The sequence below is a fragment of the Ricinus communis genome, chromosome 7 (assembly GCF_019578655.1).
Source record: "Ricinus communis isolate WT05 ecotype wild-type chromosome 7, ASM1957865v1, whole genome shotgun sequence".
Classification (NCBI taxonomy): domain Eukaryota; kingdom Viridiplantae; phylum Streptophyta; class Magnoliopsida; order Malpighiales; family Euphorbiaceae; genus Ricinus; species Ricinus communis.
Window position 1 is genome coordinate 28912387 of NC_063262.1, and position 19708 is coordinate 28932094.

The 19708-nt window shown below is 32.0% G+C and overlaps 3 protein-coding genes across 6 annotated transcripts; all 3 read left to right on the top strand.

Moving 5' to 3' along the window:
- Positions 1 to 625: 625 nt before the first annotated feature.
- Positions 626 to 2885, top strand: LOC8274270 (protein kri1). Of its 2 annotated transcripts, XM_048377036.1 has the most exons (2): positions 838 to 979; positions 1066 to 2885. In XM_048377036.1, exon 2 carries the CDS (start codon positions 1082 to 1084, stop codon positions 2639 to 2641), a length of 1560 nt encoding a protein of 519 aa, XP_048232993.1. In that variant the 5' UTR covers positions 838 to 979; positions 1066 to 1081; the 3' UTR covers positions 2642 to 2885. The 2 variants fall into 2 exon arrangements, with proteins under 2 accessions (XP_002514828.2, XP_048232993.1); XM_002514782.4 differs by having other exon boundaries at positions 626 to 2885.
- Positions 2886 to 4290: 1405 nt separating this feature from the next.
- LOC8274269 (cytochrome P450 71D445) lies at positions 4291 to 6699 on the top strand. 2 transcript variants are annotated; one of them, XM_048376405.1, is made up of 3 exons: positions 4291 to 5838; positions 5989 to 6308; positions 6404 to 6581. In XM_048376405.1, the coding sequence occupies exons 1-3, from the start codon at positions 4888 to 4890 to the stop codon at positions 6450 to 6452; spliced, it is 1320 nt and encodes a 439-aa protein (XP_048232362.1). In that variant the 5' UTR covers positions 4291 to 4887; the 3' UTR covers positions 6453 to 6581. The 2 variants fall into 2 exon arrangements, with proteins under 2 accessions (XP_048232362.1, XP_002514827.2); XM_002514781.3 differs by having other exon boundaries at positions 4293 to 5838; positions 5989 to 6699.
- A 4322-nt stretch (positions 6700 to 11021) lies between these two features.
- LOC8274268 (cytochrome P450 71D445) lies at positions 11022 to 13132 on the top strand. Of its 2 annotated transcripts, XM_025156647.2 has the most exons (3): positions 11198 to 11349; positions 11430 to 12026; positions 12296 to 13129. In XM_025156647.2, exons 1-3 carry the CDS (start codon positions 11323 to 11325, stop codon positions 12905 to 12907), a joined length of 1236 nt encoding a protein of 411 aa, XP_025012415.2. In that variant the 5' UTR covers positions 11198 to 11322; the 3' UTR covers positions 12908 to 13129. The 2 variants fall into 2 exon arrangements, with proteins under 2 accessions (XP_002514826.4, XP_025012415.2); XM_002514780.4 differs by having other exon boundaries at positions 11022 to 12026; positions 12296 to 13132.
- The last annotated feature ends 6576 nt before the right edge of the window (positions 13133 to 19708 follow it).

Here is a 19708-nt window from a genome sequence, read left to right on the forward strand (position 1 = left end):
GTTTTGTGAGTTAATTTCATTCCTTATTTTTAATTTTTAATTTTTTTATTATTTAATTTCAATTAAATTTTTATTGAATATGAAATGATGGTAGGTAAATCGATATAATAATAATAATAATAATAATAATAATAGTTGTAGTCCTAATAATAATAATTATCATTAATAATTAATAACTATCCATTACTTTTCTCATGCTTAAATTTATAATACTAATTTTTCTATATTTGAACTTTCATTAGATTTTAAATGAAAGTAGACCAAAAAGACTTTAATATTTGTTTGGATTGGAAAAAAAAAGAAAAGAAAATATGAATTTTTATATGTTAGGATAAGTGAGAAAAACAAAAGAGAAAGAACAATAACTATTATTTTTTTCTACATTTTTTTATTTTGAAAATTAAAATAAAAATTAGAAGAAAGAGATCTAAAAAATAAAGAATGGATTTCTTCTTTCTTCTTATTATGTTTCTAAGAAAATTCCCATAGGGCTACGATATAAAATTATTTTTAAGATTAAATCCAAAATTTGATTAAGGACATTAATGGAACAAACTTTAAATTTAGGGACTGCAAGTGAAAATTACCAGTATCCCGGGCCATCTAAAACCCTAAATTCCTGTCCCAAGCTAACGTCTCTTACTTTGCAAATTGAATTAATACGGCATAGTGCAGACTATCAAAACGCTAGCTAATACTTCACCAGTAGCAAACGGGAATGGGGATGAAACTCTTTGACGACGACGAGAACGAGAACATCGACGTCTCGAAGATAGAAATCGACGATAAATTCGCACGCCGATATGAGCACAACAAAAAGCGCGAGGATTTACAAAGATACGAAGAGCTAAAAAAGAAAGGCCAAATTGAAGATTCGGAATCAGATTCAGAATCATCAGAATCGGAGGAAGATGACGCTGAAATCAAGAAATTAAGCAAAAAGAAAAGTTTCAAGGAGTTCTTCAATAATTTAATCAAGGTAAAAGAACGTGACCCTTCAATTTACAAAAAGGATGTTAAATTATTTGAATCCGATAGCGATACTGATACTAATGATGATGATAGCAAAGGAGAAAATGAAATGAGGGATGGGAAAAAGAAAAAAGCTGTGTACTTGAAAGATGTAAGGGCTCAGCAATTGATAGAGGAAGGGCCTGAATTTGAAGAAGGGGAATCGAGTAGTGCGAAGAGAAAGACTTATACTGAAGAACAAGAGGAGCTAAAAAGAGCATTTTTAGAGGCAGTTAAAGATGCTGCTGATGTTGATGGTGATCTTTTGAGAGTTAAAGAGAAGGATTTAAAGGAGGAAGATGATGGAAATGATGTTGATTTTGAGGAGAAGTTGCAGAAGTATTTTGGTGCAGAGGAGGAATTAGATGAGAATAATAAGTTTTTGAAGGAGTTTATTGAGAAACAAATGTGGGTTGATAGGGATAATAAGGATAGAAGTGGTGTTGCAGATGATGAAGTTGATGACTTGTTCAGAGATGATGAGGAGATCGAGAGACAGGAGAAGTATGAGGAGACTTATAATTTTAGGCATGAAGAGAGTGTAGGAGATAGGGTTATGGGTCATTCTAGGATAGTGGAAGGATCGGTTAGGAAAAAGGAGAATGCTAGGAAAGAGCAGAGGAAGAGTAAGAAGGAGAGGATGGAGATTGCTGAGATGGAGAGAAAGGCAGAGTTGAAGCATTTGAAGAATTTGAAAAAGAAGGAAATGAATGAAAAGTTGAGCAAGGTTATGCAGGCTGCTGGTGTCACGGATGATAATGATTTTGCTTTGGATTTGGATGATTTAAAGAAGGATTTTGATCCAGAAGAGTATGATAAGATGATGAAAAAGGCTTTTAATGAAGACTATTATAATGCAGATGATTTAGATCCGGAATTTGGTAGTGAAAATGATGATGATGGGGTTGATATTAAGAAACCAGATTTTGATAAGGAGGATGAGTTACTTGGTCTTCCTAAAGGGTGGGATGCAGTTGACAATGAGGGGTTTTTAGCTCTAAGAGAACGCATTTTGGAACAAAAGGCTGAGAATGGTAATGGTGATGATGAAAAAGGAGAGGAAAATGAGGAGACGAATAGGGAAAGTAAGCGGAAAAGGAAGCGTAAGATGTCTCTTGTGCAGAAAGTGAAAGAAGAATGGCTGGAGGAGTACTATAAATTGGATTACGAGGGTACAGTTGGAGACTTGAAAACGAGGTTTAAGTATGCTAAAGTGCAACCTGAACGTTATGGATTAAAGACAGAAGAAATATTGATGTTGGATGACCAGGAGTTGAATCAATATGTGTCTGTTAAAAAGCTTGCACCTTATAGGGACAGTGAGTGGAAGGTACATAAAAACAGGAAAGACCAACTTAAGGAGAAGATTAAGGAGCTTCGTCGGGGAGGACTGAATCACCAGAAGAACAGTAAGAAGAATAAGTTGAAGGATGATAGTGATAAATCAACTTTAGTTGTGGATTCTCATAAGGACGGGAAAGAAGAGTTAGAGGGACAAAATGTCCAAATGGAAAATCTATCCAGGAAAGCCAAGAGGAAGCGTCGCCAAGCAGAATTGAAGCTTACACTATCTCGAACTTTAGCATACCAAAATGCACAATCCAAGGCTAAGGGAAAAGGCAAGCACTGAGTAATCAGATATTAAGGCGGATGTGGGTTGGAGGTAAGTTAAAAAAAGGGAACCAATTATTGGTTCTGTTGTAATTTTACAATCTTTCCAATACTGAGTTCCCTTGTAATTTTTCTTTTTTAAGGCAAAGACTAGTTATTTTTATAGACGCATTTGATTTTAGGAAACTGTGAATGAAAGAATTCTTGTTTGGTGTTTTCTTAAGATCCATTCTTAATGATATATGAACTTTAGCTTGTATGAAGTAATGCAAACTGTGATCTGGTGAACAAATTTATAGTACTACTGCAGCTATAACGAAATGTCGGTATTATTTCAATCATAAAAGTGATCCTCTGCTATTTGTTTATTAAGATGATCCACTTGAGAACAGTAGCCTTGCCTATGAAGTTGAATAGTTGAGATTATGTTTTCTGCTCTGCCAGAATTTATCTCATTCTTAAAATGCAACCCATTACCACCTGTTGAAATAATGCAGCATATTTGATTCTCTTCAGACATTTGAAGAGATATGTCTAATAGAATACCTGCTGATCATCGCTTGTGGAAATTCTTAATGTAGTGGTAGATAAATTAAAGGATCTATGTTCTGTTACCTTATGTCAACAAAGGAAATCTAGACCCTTAGTTTGATCATTGTTATCAACTCGTTTTGACCATCTGATTCTTTGTGGATTTTATATGTTTGCATGCTTCAATGGCCATTGTTGAAATTGGTATTATTGATGCTCTTCTGGTTGGCTCTGATTATGCTTCAATAGGCTTGTGGTGAGTTCTATTCATGCTCTGATGAAAGTCTGCATAGAAATAGAAAAGAAATGATTGTCTATGTCAGGATTTTCTACTTAAATTGGTAATTTCTAGTATTGCATAGGAAGTGATGATGTAAATTGTAATGTAGAGATATTGTTTTTGGGTAATTACTATTTACCCACTGATGTTAAACATCTAATATATTAGTTGTCCCTTGTATCATTTTTACACTCTTATGATTTTATAAAGTATTAAAAATCATTCAAAACTAATTTTTATTAAATTAGTAAAGAAAAAGCGTTTGATTTTGTTGTGTAGTAAAAAATAATAATAATAATCAAAAGAAGTTTTATTTTATTCAGAATTAAATTATGTAGTAATTTAACAATATTACTCTAAATATAAATGTTTTTGAAATGTGTAAATATTTAGAACTAAATTGTGCTTATTAGACACAATAATAGAGATTTTCTTTTTTCTTTTTTCTTTTATTGGTCTTAAGTTTTCATATATAGGACTAAACATTTCATAATTTGAAGTTGCCTATTTAATTTTCTTTTAAAATCAACTTTAATAATCTTAAAAACCTTAACTAAATAAAATAATATGAATTATTTAAGAAATTATAACAAGCCAAAGGATTACTAAAGAAAAGTTCATCAACATAATAACATGCACTTATAAAAAAAAAAAAGAATTAAATAGCAGCAAATTCATGGAGAAACAATAAATATTTTCCTGCAATTAAATTGAAAATAAATGATAAAATTCTTCTTCTTAGTCATAAAATTAAAATTATTAATCAATTTGCTTTTTTTAATTATTTCACATAATAAATAAATTTAAATATATTATCAATAAGCACATACTAAAAATAGTTAAAGATCTGAATTTACGTTTCTTTTATTTTGAGAATGATGATGGGGGACTTCAAGTTATTTGGCACTGGGATTCTACTGAAGTAAGTCCTGTTCAAGCAAAGATGCAGAGAAAATCAAACTTCTTTATTAGGTGTAGTTACCAGGTTCAATTGTATTGGAATTACAATCATATTGAATTCATCTTAATTGCCAAAATTATGAAACTCTGGCTGTTTGAATCTCCACTTTCCCTTTCCATGATAAATAGAAAAGCTTCTTCTACTTTCTTAATTTGCTGCCTGTCTTATTATTATTATTATACACCCCGCTGCCAAGACTTGCTTTATTTGTTTCCTTTATTTTCTTCTTAAATCAGCCATGGAAAACTGTGGTCGGAGTGTAGATAATTAGGCATATTTACATGGATCTTGTGCTTGTGCCACGTGCAGAAATATTCAAGGGAGTATTATAAGGCAAGAATCCCGTCAAGTCAACCCTCTTAAATCTCAGTTCAAAACATAAGCTACATCTTTTAAATAATCATTCATGGCGCTTAAGATATGTATACTTTGTTATAGCCTTAAATGCAAAGTTTGGATATCATCATCCTTGTACTGTCGTCCAGTCTGACCAATGAGTCTCTCTCCCGAGTTCCAATCTCCATTCATGGACTTCCACTTCCCAATCGTATTCATCACCCTTCTCCTTATGTTTGCGGTACTGAAGATATGGATCAAGCAGTCCAAAACCAGCAAGTCAGCTGCTTTGAATCTGCCACCGGGACCATTTCAGCTACCTATAATAGGGAACATTCATCAGTTAGCTGGACATGTACCCCATCATCGAATGAGAGACTTAGCCGAGAAATATGGTCCTGTAATGCTCCTACAAGTTGGTGATCTTACCACCATTGTCATTTCTTCTGCTGAAACAGCTAAACAAGTGTTGAAAACCCATGATCTCTTCTTTGCTCAAAGACCCAATATTCTTGCAGCACAGATCATCACTTACAACAATCAAGACATTGGATTTGCACCTAATGGTCCATATTGGAGACAGCTACGGAAGCTCTGCTCGCTTCAGTTGCTGCATGTAAAACGTGTTCAATCGTTCAGACCAATCAGAGAAGAAGAAGTGTCGAACATTATTTCAGTCATTTCATCCACCGGAGGATCGCCCATTAACTTAAGTGAGTTGATCCGCACTTTCACCTATCGACTCATTTCAAGAACAGCTTTTGGTAAGATATGGGATGGGGAAGAAGAATATCTAACAGCCATGAAGAAAATACTGATGGAATTGGGAAAATGCGCTACTCTTGCTGATGTGTTTCCTTCCATAAAATTGCTTCGGATGATCAATCGTGGGTCGAGGATTAAAGTAGAGAAGCATTTTGAAAAAGTAGATAAGAAATTCCAAAACATTCTGAATGAACATAGAGCCAGAAAGGGTTTCGCCAACAGTGCTGGCGCAGAGAGTGAGAAAGTAGAAGATGAAGATCTTGTCGATGTTCTTTTGGATCTTCAAAAGAAAGGGGAACTTGAATTCCCTTTAATGGACGAAAACATCAAAGCAGTCATTATGGTTAGTATATGCACAAATATATTAATTAGGTCCATTTCTATTTTTGGCGTTAACTGGTCTTAATTCTGAAGACAATTCCAGTATCACTAATAAGCTAAAGCTTATTTGTATAGTTTGTTTTTATTGATCTTTCATTTTCACTTGTCTCAGGATATGTTTTTCGGTGGCACTGACACGTCTTCTGCAACCATAGAATGGACAATGTCAGAACTGATAAAAAACCAAAGAGTGATGGAAAAGGCACAAGCGGAAGTGCGGCAGATCTTTGGGGCAAAAGGAGATGTCGATGAAGCAGGCCTTCACCAGCTAATCTACCTCAAGTTGGTAATCAACGAAACTCTAAGATTACACCCTCCTGCTCCAATGTTACTCCCAAGAGAATGCATAGCGAATTGTGTTATCAATGGTTATGACATTCCTACCATGTCTAAAGTTATAATAAATGCATGGGCAATTGGAAGGGATCCCAGGTATTGGGTTGAACCTGAGAAATATAATCCTGAGAGATTCCTTTGCGATTCAATTGATCATAAGAAGACTAACTTTGAGTTTCTACCATTTGGAGGTGGAAGGAGGATGTGTCCTGGAATATCATTTGGTATGGCTACGGTTGAACTTCCACTTGCCCGAATGCTATACCATTTTGATTGGAAACTTCCTGAGGGGCAAAACCCTGAAAACCTTGACATGACTGAATATCTTGGCGTTGCAGGAAGAAGGAAAAATGACCTTTACTTAATTCCAAGTCCTTGTATTCCTCCCACCTTCAAGTAAAAGCAGGAGCAAACACATGCAGGTTCTGTATTAGTTTGATATCAGCTAATAAGTCAATTGGCAATTAGTTTTCTAATTAGCTTTTCATTTACCATCTCCATGCCATTTGTTAGTTTTGTTACCTTCTATTTTTTTGGATATACTAATTATTGTAATTAGTGTTAAAAGTTCAGGAAAAGTGAAGAAAGAAAAGAGGAAACTGTGACGATTAAAACTAAAAGTCTATGATGGACAGATCCATCACTATAACATCATAAAAGAGCCACTGGGATCCATTTTATTGACTCGGGTCCATTACATGGACCGGAGTTCATAAATACTTGTTTTAGATGTTCTTCATTTTCTTTTTAAATTATAAAATTACGATAAAATGAATTTAAAATTAAGATAATATTAAAAATAATATTTTGAATATATTTCATTATTCGTTTGCTATACGACCATTGTAATTATTTTAATTATAACTAATAATATAAATTAAATTTATAATAAAATTAAATAGATTTTTTAATATTTTATAATTAATTAAAATATTTAAAAATAATATAAATTAAATATATTTAACGTCTTTGTTAGTTTTTTTTTATATTTTAAGATGTTATTAATATATAATAATATAAAATTATCAATAAATTAATAGAAAAAATTAGAGAATTATACATAAACTTAAATTTTATGTATCAATAATAAATACATGTGTCAAAATAAAAATTATATATGTTAGAATATAGTAATACAAGTCAAGAGTTTTTATTGTACCATATACATATTAATATTTTTTTTTGTTTATTTACATGTACTAAAATGTTCATTTTTTTATATGTATAATATCTATTAAATATAATATTCTATTAATAATTAATTTTCTTTATATTTAAATATTCATTATCTATTAACTCAATATTCATTGCAATTAATATTCATGTTCATTTTGTTTCATGTATTATTCATCAGTATTAGTATTAAAGTTTATTATTTAGTACTACAATGTTCATTATCTGCATATATAATGTTTATCAATATTTTCAAATAATAATATTAATTATTTATGAAAGCTTTTATCATTTTTGTTATTAAAAAAAATTACGATTGATATAAACATTCATCATTTATAGGTATAATTAGTTGGTCAATGAATATTTGGCATTAATAAAAATTATATCCACTAATTTATTCAAATAAACATATATAATACAGACATAACATAAATCATATTTACACAGTTGGTAAACAAAAAAAAAATCAAGCTAAAGGTATATTACAAATATTTATATTATGATATATATATTCTTTTAGTAAAATAAAGTTAACAAACAATGAATATTTAAAGTTTAAAACATATATTTAATGAACATAAGTTAATAAATATTTAATACAAAATTGCATCAGCATTTGACGCGCGTGAGTGTCTGACGCACGCACATTAGGGTATGACGCATATATAAAACTTAAAACACAAATTTTTATACAAATAAAACGATACCAAATGAACCCTTAAATGTATAAAGCTATATAAATAGAAATCCATTTTATAGTTTGAAAATTCCATATGTATACCATACCAACTCTTAAGGGAGTACTATAAGGCATGAAGCCTTGCGGCATTCTCTATTACTATATCAAAAGTAACTAATTTCATTTTGTAAGACCAATAGAAAAGGTAATAAGTCATAAATATTGTTAAAATATCAAAATGTTATAATTATTTTGACTTGCAATTGCATATTACTAAATAAAAATAAGAATCAGGTGTTGATTTTTGTACTCCACTTATTTATATTTGCACTCCATTCAATCTACGTGTCTACACTCTCATCCAATAATAAATGCTAAAATGATAAACAACATATTAAAAAGAAGGCTAAAAACACATTTATCTTATTTAAATAGTCAATTTAATATTTAAATTTTTAATTTAACTTAAGAGTCATTTTAATTTTAGTTTCTTTTAATATCTAAAATATTTTTAGCTTTTAATATAATATACATCTGAATTTTATTTTTTAATAATATTTAAATATTTTTATGCAATACGCATGAACATATTGAATAAAGACACATGTAGATGAAGTTCAGAAATACAAATATACATTTGACCAATTAAAAATAATAATTTTTGTAACATCAATACACAATCATGTCCATCAATAGACTTTTTCAAAACTAGGACTGAAATATAAAGTTATTACACAATTTAGTAATGGTATTAAAAATATATGAGTTTTTTCCGGTTATAATTTATAAAATTATATAACTTTTTTCTTAACTAAAAAGATATTCTTTTGAAGTATTACTATTATTTTTGCTAATCCCATAAATTCATTTCAATTTACCAGTTTATTGGGTTAAAGGGTAAATATAATGGTATTCTCTTACCAGTTTTTTCGCCTGTCTCTTCGCCTTTGTTTCAGGCTCTTGATTGTCAGTTATGGTCTGTTGTTGTTGTTGTTAGTTTCAAGAACATATCAGTTCGCTTTCTTATTCTGCTCAAGAAACCAATTGCTCTTTGTGTATTTCTGCCATAGATTTTGTTTCACATCAGCTCTTTTCCTGTATACTGTAAACTGATGTTTCTGAGCAAAATGAGTTACTATTAAGAAAAAAGAGAATCATTTCATGATCACAAATAAATCATTGATCAATTTTAGTAAGTTGATCAATGGCTTGATATCTCGAGTGTTTCCTTCTATCATATAATTTTAGGTGATCAATTGAGGGATGATGGAATAATGATATCTTAAAAAGAACCCAATATCACTAAACCAAAGTTTATAGTTTATAGTTTATAGGTGACCAAGTTGGTCTAAGGTGGTAATTGAACATGCAGTCTTTTCCATTGTATGACAAAATCAAGCTAATAATTCATAAATATTTTAATAAATTCAGCAATCAAGTAAATAATATTTCTTAACAAAAAAAAAATCAAATGAAGATCTTATATCTGCCTTTATTTATTTGAATGATTGCGTTTTGGTATATATCCTCCAGCTTGTGGGTATACTTTTTTTATATATTTTTTAAAAAAGTGATATGTAAATCCGGTAGGAAATTCTCAAATCTTTATTTGACATTTCTGTTTTTTCTTTTAAATAAATCATATATAATGGGTTGCACGTCATGTCAATGAATATATTTTTGTAATATATTTTAATTAATTTACATGCAAATGATAATTATAAATTTAGTATTTTAATTTTCTGATTCTTTCTATTTTAATGTTTAAGTTTTTCTTTTTAATTCAGTATATAATATCTCTTACAAATTCTACAGGTTAATTTAACTCAATTTATATATGAAATAATTTAAATATTATTTACTGTTATAATTATTTTATTTATTAAATATTTTTTTAGTACTAAAAAATAACAATATTACATTTAATTTTTAATTAATTTTTTAAAATTTACTCATAATCTTTATTTTTAGAATTATTTTTTTAAAAAAATTAATATCTTCTTCTCTTTTTTTCATTTTTTTATTAAATGTTTAGAGAAATGAATCAAGTAGTTGACTCTTTAGCTAATATGGCTTTGGTGTTTCCCGTTGGGATTCATGTGTTGGATGAGATGGCCAGTGACATTCAACAATTGATGAATGTTCATTTCTTGTGTATTTTTTTTTTTTTTTTTTGTTTTTTCTGCTCTCTTGGCTTTTTAAGCCCTCTTTTGTATCCAATATATATATATATATATACACATACATAGATATATATTTGAGGTGAATGTGAAAAAGATAAAAGAATAAGCAAATAACAATTCTTCTTTTATTTTTTATTTTAATGAACGAGAAAAAAAATAAAATAAATTTTTTTAATAGTTAGTGCTGAAAATAGATATAAAAAAAAACATAATATTATTTTAGAAAAGAGTATTTCAATTAATTTACTATTCAAACTAAGTAAAAAGAATTAAGTATCTAAAACATAATGGATTTTAGACTTTTATTAATTTCTCAATTTTTTTTTAAAAAATTTCATAATTTTCATAAAATATCTTTTGAATTTCTCTAAAATTAAAAAAAAAATACATTAATTTATTAGATTTATAAAGTGGTATAATTTATAATTAAATTAAAATTACATTGTATATAACTAATATTTTATATTCAAATTCCTTTGAAAGGTTAAATGATATTTTATATATATAAAAAAATTCTAAGGGGTCAAAAAGTATTGTATAAATATTATAAGGATCAAATATAATATTTGACGTTAATTTTGGTGACAGTCAACATGGAAAATATGACTAGCTTCCATGTTAACATCGGAGTATTTAAAATTACAAAATTAGGTGGTTGAAAAATATTTTCAAAAGTTCATGGTAATATTAAATCATTTAGATTAAATTAAGGTGCTCTAAAATTAAGGTAGCAATAGATGTATTCGCCCTAAATTCTTACAACGGAGATAATCACATCCAAGTCAACTTGCATCAGCTAGGGTTAAAATGCAGCCTATATAATTTTGATATGATTCATCAAATTATCAGCAACCCAAGTTCCAGTTCTCATCCATGAACTTGCCAATGATTTACATCAGTACCCTCTTGTTTATCTTCATGATATTGAGGATAATTTGGAAGAAATCCAAAACCAGGAACTCAACTACCCTAAATCTGCCACCAGGACCATTTCAGCTGCCTATAATAGGGAACATTCATCAGTTAGTTGGATATGTGCCCCATCTCCGCGTGACAGACTTGGCCAAGAAATATGGACCTGTTATGCGTCTTCAACTTGGTGAGTTTACAATCACTGTCCTTTCTTCTGCTGAAACTGCTAGAGAAGTATTAAAAACCCATGATCTCAACTTTTCTCAGAGACCTAACCTCATTGGAACGGATCTGATAAGTTACAACAACAAAGATATTGGATATTCTCCTGAAGGTCCATACTGGAGACAGTTAAGGAAGCTCTGCATGCTGCAACTGCTGAGTGCAAAACGCGTACAATCATTTAGATCAATCCGAGAAGAAGAAGTATCTAAACTCATTTCTTCCATTTCATCCAACGCAGGATCACCAATCCATTTAAGAAAGTTAATCAATGCTTTAACTTTCCGTATCATTTCCAGAGCAGCTATTGGCAAGATTTGGAAAACAGAAGAAGAATATGTAACATCAATGGAGAAATTACTGATAGAACTGGCAAAAGGTCCTAGTCTTGCTGATGTGTTTCCTTCCATCAAATTCTTTAAGGTGATCAGTCGTGTTATGATGAAGGTTAAACTAGAGAAGCATTTTAAACAAGTAGATAAGATATTTCAAGACATCCTGGAAGAACATAGAGCTACAAGGGGATTGGGTAGTGTAGAGAGTGAAAAAGAAGATGATCTTATACATGTTCTTCTGGATCTCCAGAACAAAGGGGAACTTGAATTCCCTTTAATGGACGAAAACATCAAAGCAGTCATCATGGTTAGTATGCATTTCGTTATTTTTTTTCTGTTTTATTTTGTTTCTATCAACATGTTTTTATTAACATTACATTGTTAAAAATAAGTTTACCATTCAATTATCCCACAAAATTAACTCGTATATAAATAGATTTATAAGTATTTTTCTTAAATCTAATTAAGATTCTCGAGTGCGCTCTATTTTTCTTAACTTTGATATCATTGAATCAAAGTCATAATTGTACATCAATTTTTTTGTTCATATGCTTAACTCGAATCAATAAATTCCAGGACATGTTTATTGGTGGTACTTCGACCTCTGTTGAAGTTATAGAATGGACAATGTCAGAATTGATAAAAAATCCAAGAGTGATGGAAAAGGCACAAGCAGAGGTGAGGGAAATGTTTGGTGCAAAAGGAAATGTTGATGAAGAAGGAGTTCATAACCTAAACTACCTCAAGTTAGTAATTTATGAAACTATGAGATTACACCCTCCCGCTCCATTGGTACCTCCAAGAGAATGTAAAGAGAATTGTGTGATCAACGGTTACGATATTCCTGCCAAGTCCAACGTTATATTGAATTTATGGGCACTTGGAAGGGACCCTAGGTATTGGAATGAAGCTGATAAATTTAATCCAGAGAGGTTTCTTGATGATTCAGTTGATAATAAGAAAAATAATTTTGAGTATCTTCCGTTTGGAGGTGGAAGGAGGATCTGTCCTGGAAATTTGTTTGCTATGGCTATCGTTGAACTTCCACTTGCCCAACTGTTATACCATTTTAATTGGAGACTTCCTGCCGGACAGTCGCCTGAAAATCTTGACATGACTGATCAACAAAGTCTTGCAGGGTGTAGGAAAAACCGTCTTTGCTTAGTTCCCAATCCATATTTTCCGTAGCGGTTTAGAGGTGTTGGAATTTGCGTATCTTTTACTGATTTTGCTTGTTGGAATTGTTGATAGTTTCTTTATCCATGTTTTTTTTAATGTTTCAGATTTGATTCAGATTTTCTGGAATAAATCTGATTATAATTTGTTGCTGAAGGTATCAATAGTTTCATAAATAAGAAATTATGTTAAGGTATTGTATTACGATAGGCTTGATTTTCTATGAGTTGGCAAAGCTGTTGCAATATATAATTTCTCGAAAAATCAAATTTGTAATCTCTACAGTCATTTTATTATTCTATAAAAGGGAATAGAATATTTTGACAAATATTTCAATTATAAAATAACTACAAAAAAATACTCAAAAACCATTTTAGGGAATCGAATATTCTGACAAATACTTCAATTATAAAATAACTACAAAAAATTACTCAAAAACCATTCTAGTTATTATTATTAAGTATTTTAATTATCAGGAACAACATATGTAGGCCACCATTACGTCTTAAGTTACAGCGATACACCTAATAAAGAATTCACAGAAATTAATAATTGACTGATGCAGAGCATGGAGAACTTATTGTCCAAAAATATCTTCATATACGAGAAGAAAAGCTTGCTAAATATACAACATAATCATCTCTGAGAGTTTGAACACCGTTTAACTAATAGTTGCGAACCTGATTGAGTGAGCAAGAACGATAAAGCTGATGTAAACCTCTATCTTGTAAAAATGAAATTTAGAATTAATGGTTTACACACATTTCATCATCACAGGCCTCCTGAAGTTTTAAAATCTTTGTTAAGGAGCCGGAGGCTATCCTCGAGAGGAAAATAGTCAATCGTCAAGGTCAAGCTGCTACTAAAGTTCTAGTGAAATGGAAGAACCAACCTAGTGAAGAAGCAACATGAGAATTCTATTTTGATCCGTGCAAGAAATTCCCTCCATTTGAACCTTGAGGTCAAGGTCCTTGAAGGGAGGGAGATTTGTTATAGGAATTGTGAGTAATAAGATGGAGAGGACATGTGTCATAAAGTGAGTGGAGTTGTTAGGAATCTGTTACTCGTTTAAAATAAAATTTCAATTATATATATATATATTGAAACCCAAATTTTGGAGATGCATATAATTGATATCAAGCTATAAGCCCGCGGATGCAACTTTTAATCCAAACATCCAGAAAATTTCGCCGTAGAAGTGGACGTGTATTCCTCCTTTACATGCAAAACTTGTATTCTTTAAAAATTTTGTCCATAACAGTTTGGAGAATCCGATGATATATTCTTTGTGAAAAGATTGAGAGAAAATCATAATGTACATCATCAAAAGAAGCTTAACCTAAAAATAAAGGAAAGATGACTATTTATACTCTAATCATGGAAAAGACTATACTACCCTTACAATAAACCTTTAATTATAGTGTTTAACATTCCCCCTCAAACTCACGATGCGATAGCAACAAGCATCGAGAATTTGTCAGATAAAAAAGAAAACGTGAAGCAGTTAGACATTTTGTAAATAAGTCCGCAAGCTGTAAGGAAGAAGAAACAAAAGGCAAAGTCAAGGTGCCATTCTGAAGATGACGACGGGTAATATGACAGTCGATTTCGATATGCTTGGTCTGTTCGTGAAAGACTGAATTGTGTGCAATCTGAATAGCGCTCTTATTATCACAATGTAAAGGAGTTGGTTGTCGCATAAAGACACCCATATCAGCAAGCAACCATCGCAACCAAACTATTTCACAAGTAGTAGAAGCCATAGCGCGATATTCAGCCTCCGTTGAGGATCGAGAAATGACGTCCTGCTTCTTACTTTTCCAAGAGATAAGGGAATCACCTAAAAAGATACAAAATCCAGTAGTTGATTTGCGGTCAGTGGGATCACCGGCCCAATCAGCATCAGAGTAAGCACATAACTCTAAAGATGAAGCAGATGAAAATAGAAGAGTCTGAACTGAGTCCCGCGGAGGTATCTTAAAATGCGAAGAACAGCAGCCCAATGAACTGTAGTAGGAGAAGTAACAAACTGACTGACTATATGAATAACATATGCAATATCAGGGCGAGTGATAGTAAGATAAACTAAACTTCCAACAACTAACCATCAGAAGCAGAATAACGAGCGTTGAGCTCAATTGGAGTAGCAACAGTCTTATTGTCAGAAAGGCGAGCACGCTCAAAAATATCAGAAATGTACTTAGATTGAGAAAGAAGATACCCTTTTGGAGAAGAAGCAACTTCAATACCCAAGAAGTAACGAAGGGAACCCAAGTCCTTCATAGCAAAACAATGAGTCAGTTCGGACTTTAACAGACTAATCCCGACAACATCATCACCTGTAATAATCATATCATCAACATATAGAGAGAGAAAAATTCAACCAGCCGAAGTACATTTGATAAACAGTGCAGAGTCATGGTGGCTAGGATGAAAACCAAGTGAAGTAATTACAGCAGAGAACTTCTCAAACCAAGCGCGAGGAGCCTGTTTGAGACCATAAAGAGCCTTCCTAAGTCTGCAGACTTCACCAGGGTGATGATCAAGACCAGGAGGAGGGACCATATAAACTTCTTCATGAAGATCGCCATTCAAAAAGGCATTTTTGACATCCATTTGAGTTATATCCCAACGGTGAACGGAAGCAACAGCAATAAGAGTTCGAACTGTAGTCATTTTAGCAACGGGAGAAAAAGTCTCTTCATAATCCATACCATATTCTTGAGAATAACCTTTAGCCACTAAACGAGCTTTATACCTTTCAATAGAACCATCAGACTTAGTTTTAATCTTGTAGACCCAACGAGAACCAATAGCACGTTTACCTGCAGGAAGGAAAACTAAATCCCAAGTATGGGTTTGGTGAAGAGCAGTTAACTCCTCAACCATGGCACGCTGCCAAAGAGGATCAAGAATGGCTTTTTTGAAAGATGAAGGTTCAGAAAGACGATGAATAGAAGCGAGAAAGGAAACAAATGAACTCGAATAACAAGAATAATCAAAATCAGGTTGTTTAGTGGACTTACGATTGCGTACAGGATAGCGAGGTACGATAGTTTCCGCAGTCTCAGAAGATGATTGGGCGGAGTGTGTAGTAGAGGAGCCAATAGAGGTGTCAGGAATATCAACAGAGGATAGCTCATCAACATCAGTAGCAAAAGGGTCAATATGGATAAGATCAGACATAGATATATGGTGAGGACGGTCAGGAATTGTAAAATAAGGAATATGTTCAAGAAAAATAACATGACGAGAAACATATAATTTATGACTGACTGGATCAAAACAACGATACCCTTTTTGACCTGCACCATAACCAAGAAAGACACATATAGTAGATCGAGATGATAGCTTACTGCGTTCAACATGAGGAAGAAGAACAAAACATGTAGAACCAAAAACATGAAGAGAAGTATAATCTGGCGGACGACCATACAATCTTTCATAGGGAGACAAGCCAGAATTATAAGAAATAGGAATTCTGTTAATTAAATGAACAGAAGTAAGAACTGCTCAATCAGTGATGGGTTTAAGGAGGAGGTTGACAAGGCATTGTGAGGACGAGGTAGAAGAGGAGGTCCATTGTGGAGAGGCGGTGATCGATACGACCACTGATGAGACTGTTGCTGCTGCTGTTGATGAAACTGTTGCTATTTTCCTCTACCCAATTTCGGACACTGAGATTTCCAATGACCTTTTTGCTTGCAAAACCCGCATTCATCATGAGCAACAGATCCATATGGCCTGAACTGAGATTTAGAGTTTGATCGAGGAGGCATGCAAATGGAGTAGAAGCTGGAGAAACCTCTTTTACAACCGAGGACTTCAAACGAATTTCTTCAGCCAAAAGTTCACTAACAACAGAATCAACAGAAGGCAGTGGATGACGATGTAAAATAGACCCACGAAGTCCCTCAAACTCATCATGAAGGGCCATTAAAAACTGTACAAATCTCTGCTTCTCTCTTCGTACAATATAGGGCCCAAAGGCTCGTAATTCAGCAGGTTCTGTGAGAGCCAACTGATCCCACAAATCTGTTATAGCATCGTAGAATTCCTGAATACTCATACTTTTCTGCTGAAGAGCACGAATGTCAGACTCCAACTGGTATTGCTTTGCAAAATTAGACTGTGTATACAGTCTAGCTAGGTGATCCCAAAACTCCTTAGCCGTCTCATATTTTGCTAATTGGGTGCCTATCGAATGCTTAATAGAATTATTGATCCAAGTAATAATTTTTGAATTATCAACTTCCCATTTATCCAATAATGCCACATCATCTTGAGGCTTAATATAAGCACCCGAAATATATCCCCACTTTTGTTTCCCTTTCAAGAAATTTTTCATCACGTAGCTCCAATATGCATAATTCTTACCATCCAACTAAACACTAACTGCTTGAAGCGAATCATCTCTAGCTTCAGCCATACGGAACAGACAAAAGAAAGGAAAATTCAACAGAAATCAACAACAATCAATTACTCCAAAGAAGGGGCAACAAATCTACTTTCACATATTGCTTATATGCCATAACCATTTATCAATATGAAACCACAATGTAAAATTTTCCACCAAGCAAATAAATTTAAGCCACAGCCCCTATCAACAAATCCAACCTTAAAGAATTTTGTCGAGCAGGTGGCATGCCAACATCATTGTTTGCTGCAACTATCTTTAACAATATTCTCGTCTTTATAAGAATTTCGTCCGAAACTAATACGCCACGAACAGCAGCAGTCTGCACAATAGATTGAACATGGGAGTTTTGTCGAGCAGGTGGTGTGCAAAGTGGAAATGGCGACGCACAGCAGCAACGCATACAGCACAAGAAGTAGAAGCACGCAGCAAAGAAGAGGAAGAACGAGCAGACGTCGAGGATGGAAAACACAGCAGCAACGAGCAGTAACGCACACAGCAGCAACGCACACAGCAAAGAAGAGGAAGAACGAGCAGACGTCGAGGATGGAAAACACAGCGGCGCATCAACGCACAGAAGAACACACGCAAGCAACACACACAAAGAAAGAAGAGGAAGAACGAGCAGACGTCGAGGCTGTTTCTGATTGCAAAATAATTAAGCTCTGATACCATGAAAAGATTGAGAGAAAATCATAATGTACATCATCAAAAGAAGCTTAACCTAAAAATAAAGGAAAGATTACTATTTATACTGTAATCATGGAAAAGACTATACTACCCTTACAATAAACCTTTAATTACAGTGTTTAATACTTTGAACCATGGGGTTGAAATTTCCCCGTTGAAATCATAAACGTAGAACATTTATATAGCAAATTGAATGCAATCTGGTAAGAGTATTCATGCTAGTGAAGCCAAGGAGATGGAACGAGAAAATGTCATTAGACCTTGAAAAATATACACGTACATTGGAGAAGAAAATGCATGCTCACTACCATATGTCAAGCAATACACAAGTAAGCTAACAACAGCATCCATGGTGGATACGGGGCGAGTGTTGAGAGGAGAAATGAACTTCCCTTGGAATTTTACCTCAATAAAACTGATCAGTGCAGGAATAATGAAGACCGGAATTGCATGGCGATGACTACATGTTAACATTTGTTGAGAAAAATTACATCTTGAATGAGACATAGTCTGTTAGAGAAAAATTGTCTTAATTGATGTTAAAGAGATGCTGAATTTTCCATTACAATTATAGAACCATTACACCACAAATGATGATTACGCTTATATATAAATTTTTTAATTAATTAAAAAATAAAATGAATTTAATTTTTAGTTTTATGAGCTTAATAATGGCCACATCAGCTTTAAAAAATGATGTTCTCTTTTATCATAGAGGGATATAAACTATAGATTTTGTTAAGTTTAAGTGTTTAATTACACTTGAAAACAGTTTAAGGGCTAATTCCCTCTTCGTACCAAACATTAGAGATAAAAATGCATTTTTTTCCGAGTTGTTTTGGTATTTTAATTTTTTTGATTTTTTAAAATAAGTGTTAAATATTTAAATATTATTAGTCTTGATATGCTTAGTTTATATGTTATTCTTTTTATTAAAAAAAAAACTAGTTATATTGTCACATCAGAATTTTATTGTTTCTTAAACAGAAATTGATGGAAAGGAGTTTAGTAATACCCAATTAAATTTTAATGGGTTTAATGATAGAATTTAAAAATTATTAATGATATATAAAATAAATTGAAAGGATTATCAATGTAATTTACCCTTTTTCATCCTTTAAAAACTTATTATTTATTTGAAAAGTTAAACTAATTTAATTTTTTACTTTACTTCCTAATAAAAAGTAAATCACTTTCACATGTTCAAATTTAATATTTTATTTTCTAAATTTAATTTAAAATATTTTATTATATAAAAAATAATATTTTCTATTTTTATAATTATTTAAATTATAGACTATATATTTAAAAAGGAAGTGCGACTAGCATTCACTCCCCGATTCTGGCAGCAGTATTAGAGTAATGGCGACGAAATTGTGTGGAAAATCGAAAGATTTAGGCACATCACCACCTTTTAATGCCATATTCTTCGTACAGTTACAACAAACAAAGTATTTAATTCATAAGCTGTTATGAAATGGCAACACAAATAATTTTGTAAGAACAAAAGATGACAGGTTTATGTAATCTGTTAAGGATTGCACTTTGAGAGCTGTCTTAGTTAGTATTCACAGTAATAAGTAACACATACCAAATGCTACTACAGAAACAAGAAAAAACTTGAGAACATTATCCACTAATTATTTATTAATAATAAAATAAAACTAATTATCTACTAGCTTTTTATTGTTTTATATTTTAGGATT

What these genes read in the sequence shown, in the direction of transcription:
- LOC8274268 (XM_002514780.4), top strand. Translation starts at nt 11,124, where the DNA reads ATGAACTTGCCAATGATTTACATCAGTACCCTCTTGTTTATCTTCATG. An exon ending in ACATCAAAGCAGTCATCATG is followed by an intron (nt 12,027 to 12,295) that starts GTTAGTATGCAT and finishes AATAAATTCCAG; the next exon opens with GACATGTTTATTGGTGGTAC.
- LOC8274270 (XM_002514782.4), top strand. Translation starts at nt 719, where the DNA reads ATGGGGATGAAACTCTTTGACGACGACGAGAACGAGAACATCGACGTC.
- LOC8274269 (XM_002514781.3), top strand. Translation starts at nt 4,888, where the DNA reads ATGAGTCTCTCTCCCGAGTTCCAATCTCCATTCATGGACTTCCACTTC. An exon ending in ACATCAAAGCAGTCATTATG is followed by an intron (nt 5,839 to 5,988) that starts GTTAGTATATGC and finishes CACTTGTCTCAG; the next exon opens with GATATGTTTTTCGGTGGCAC.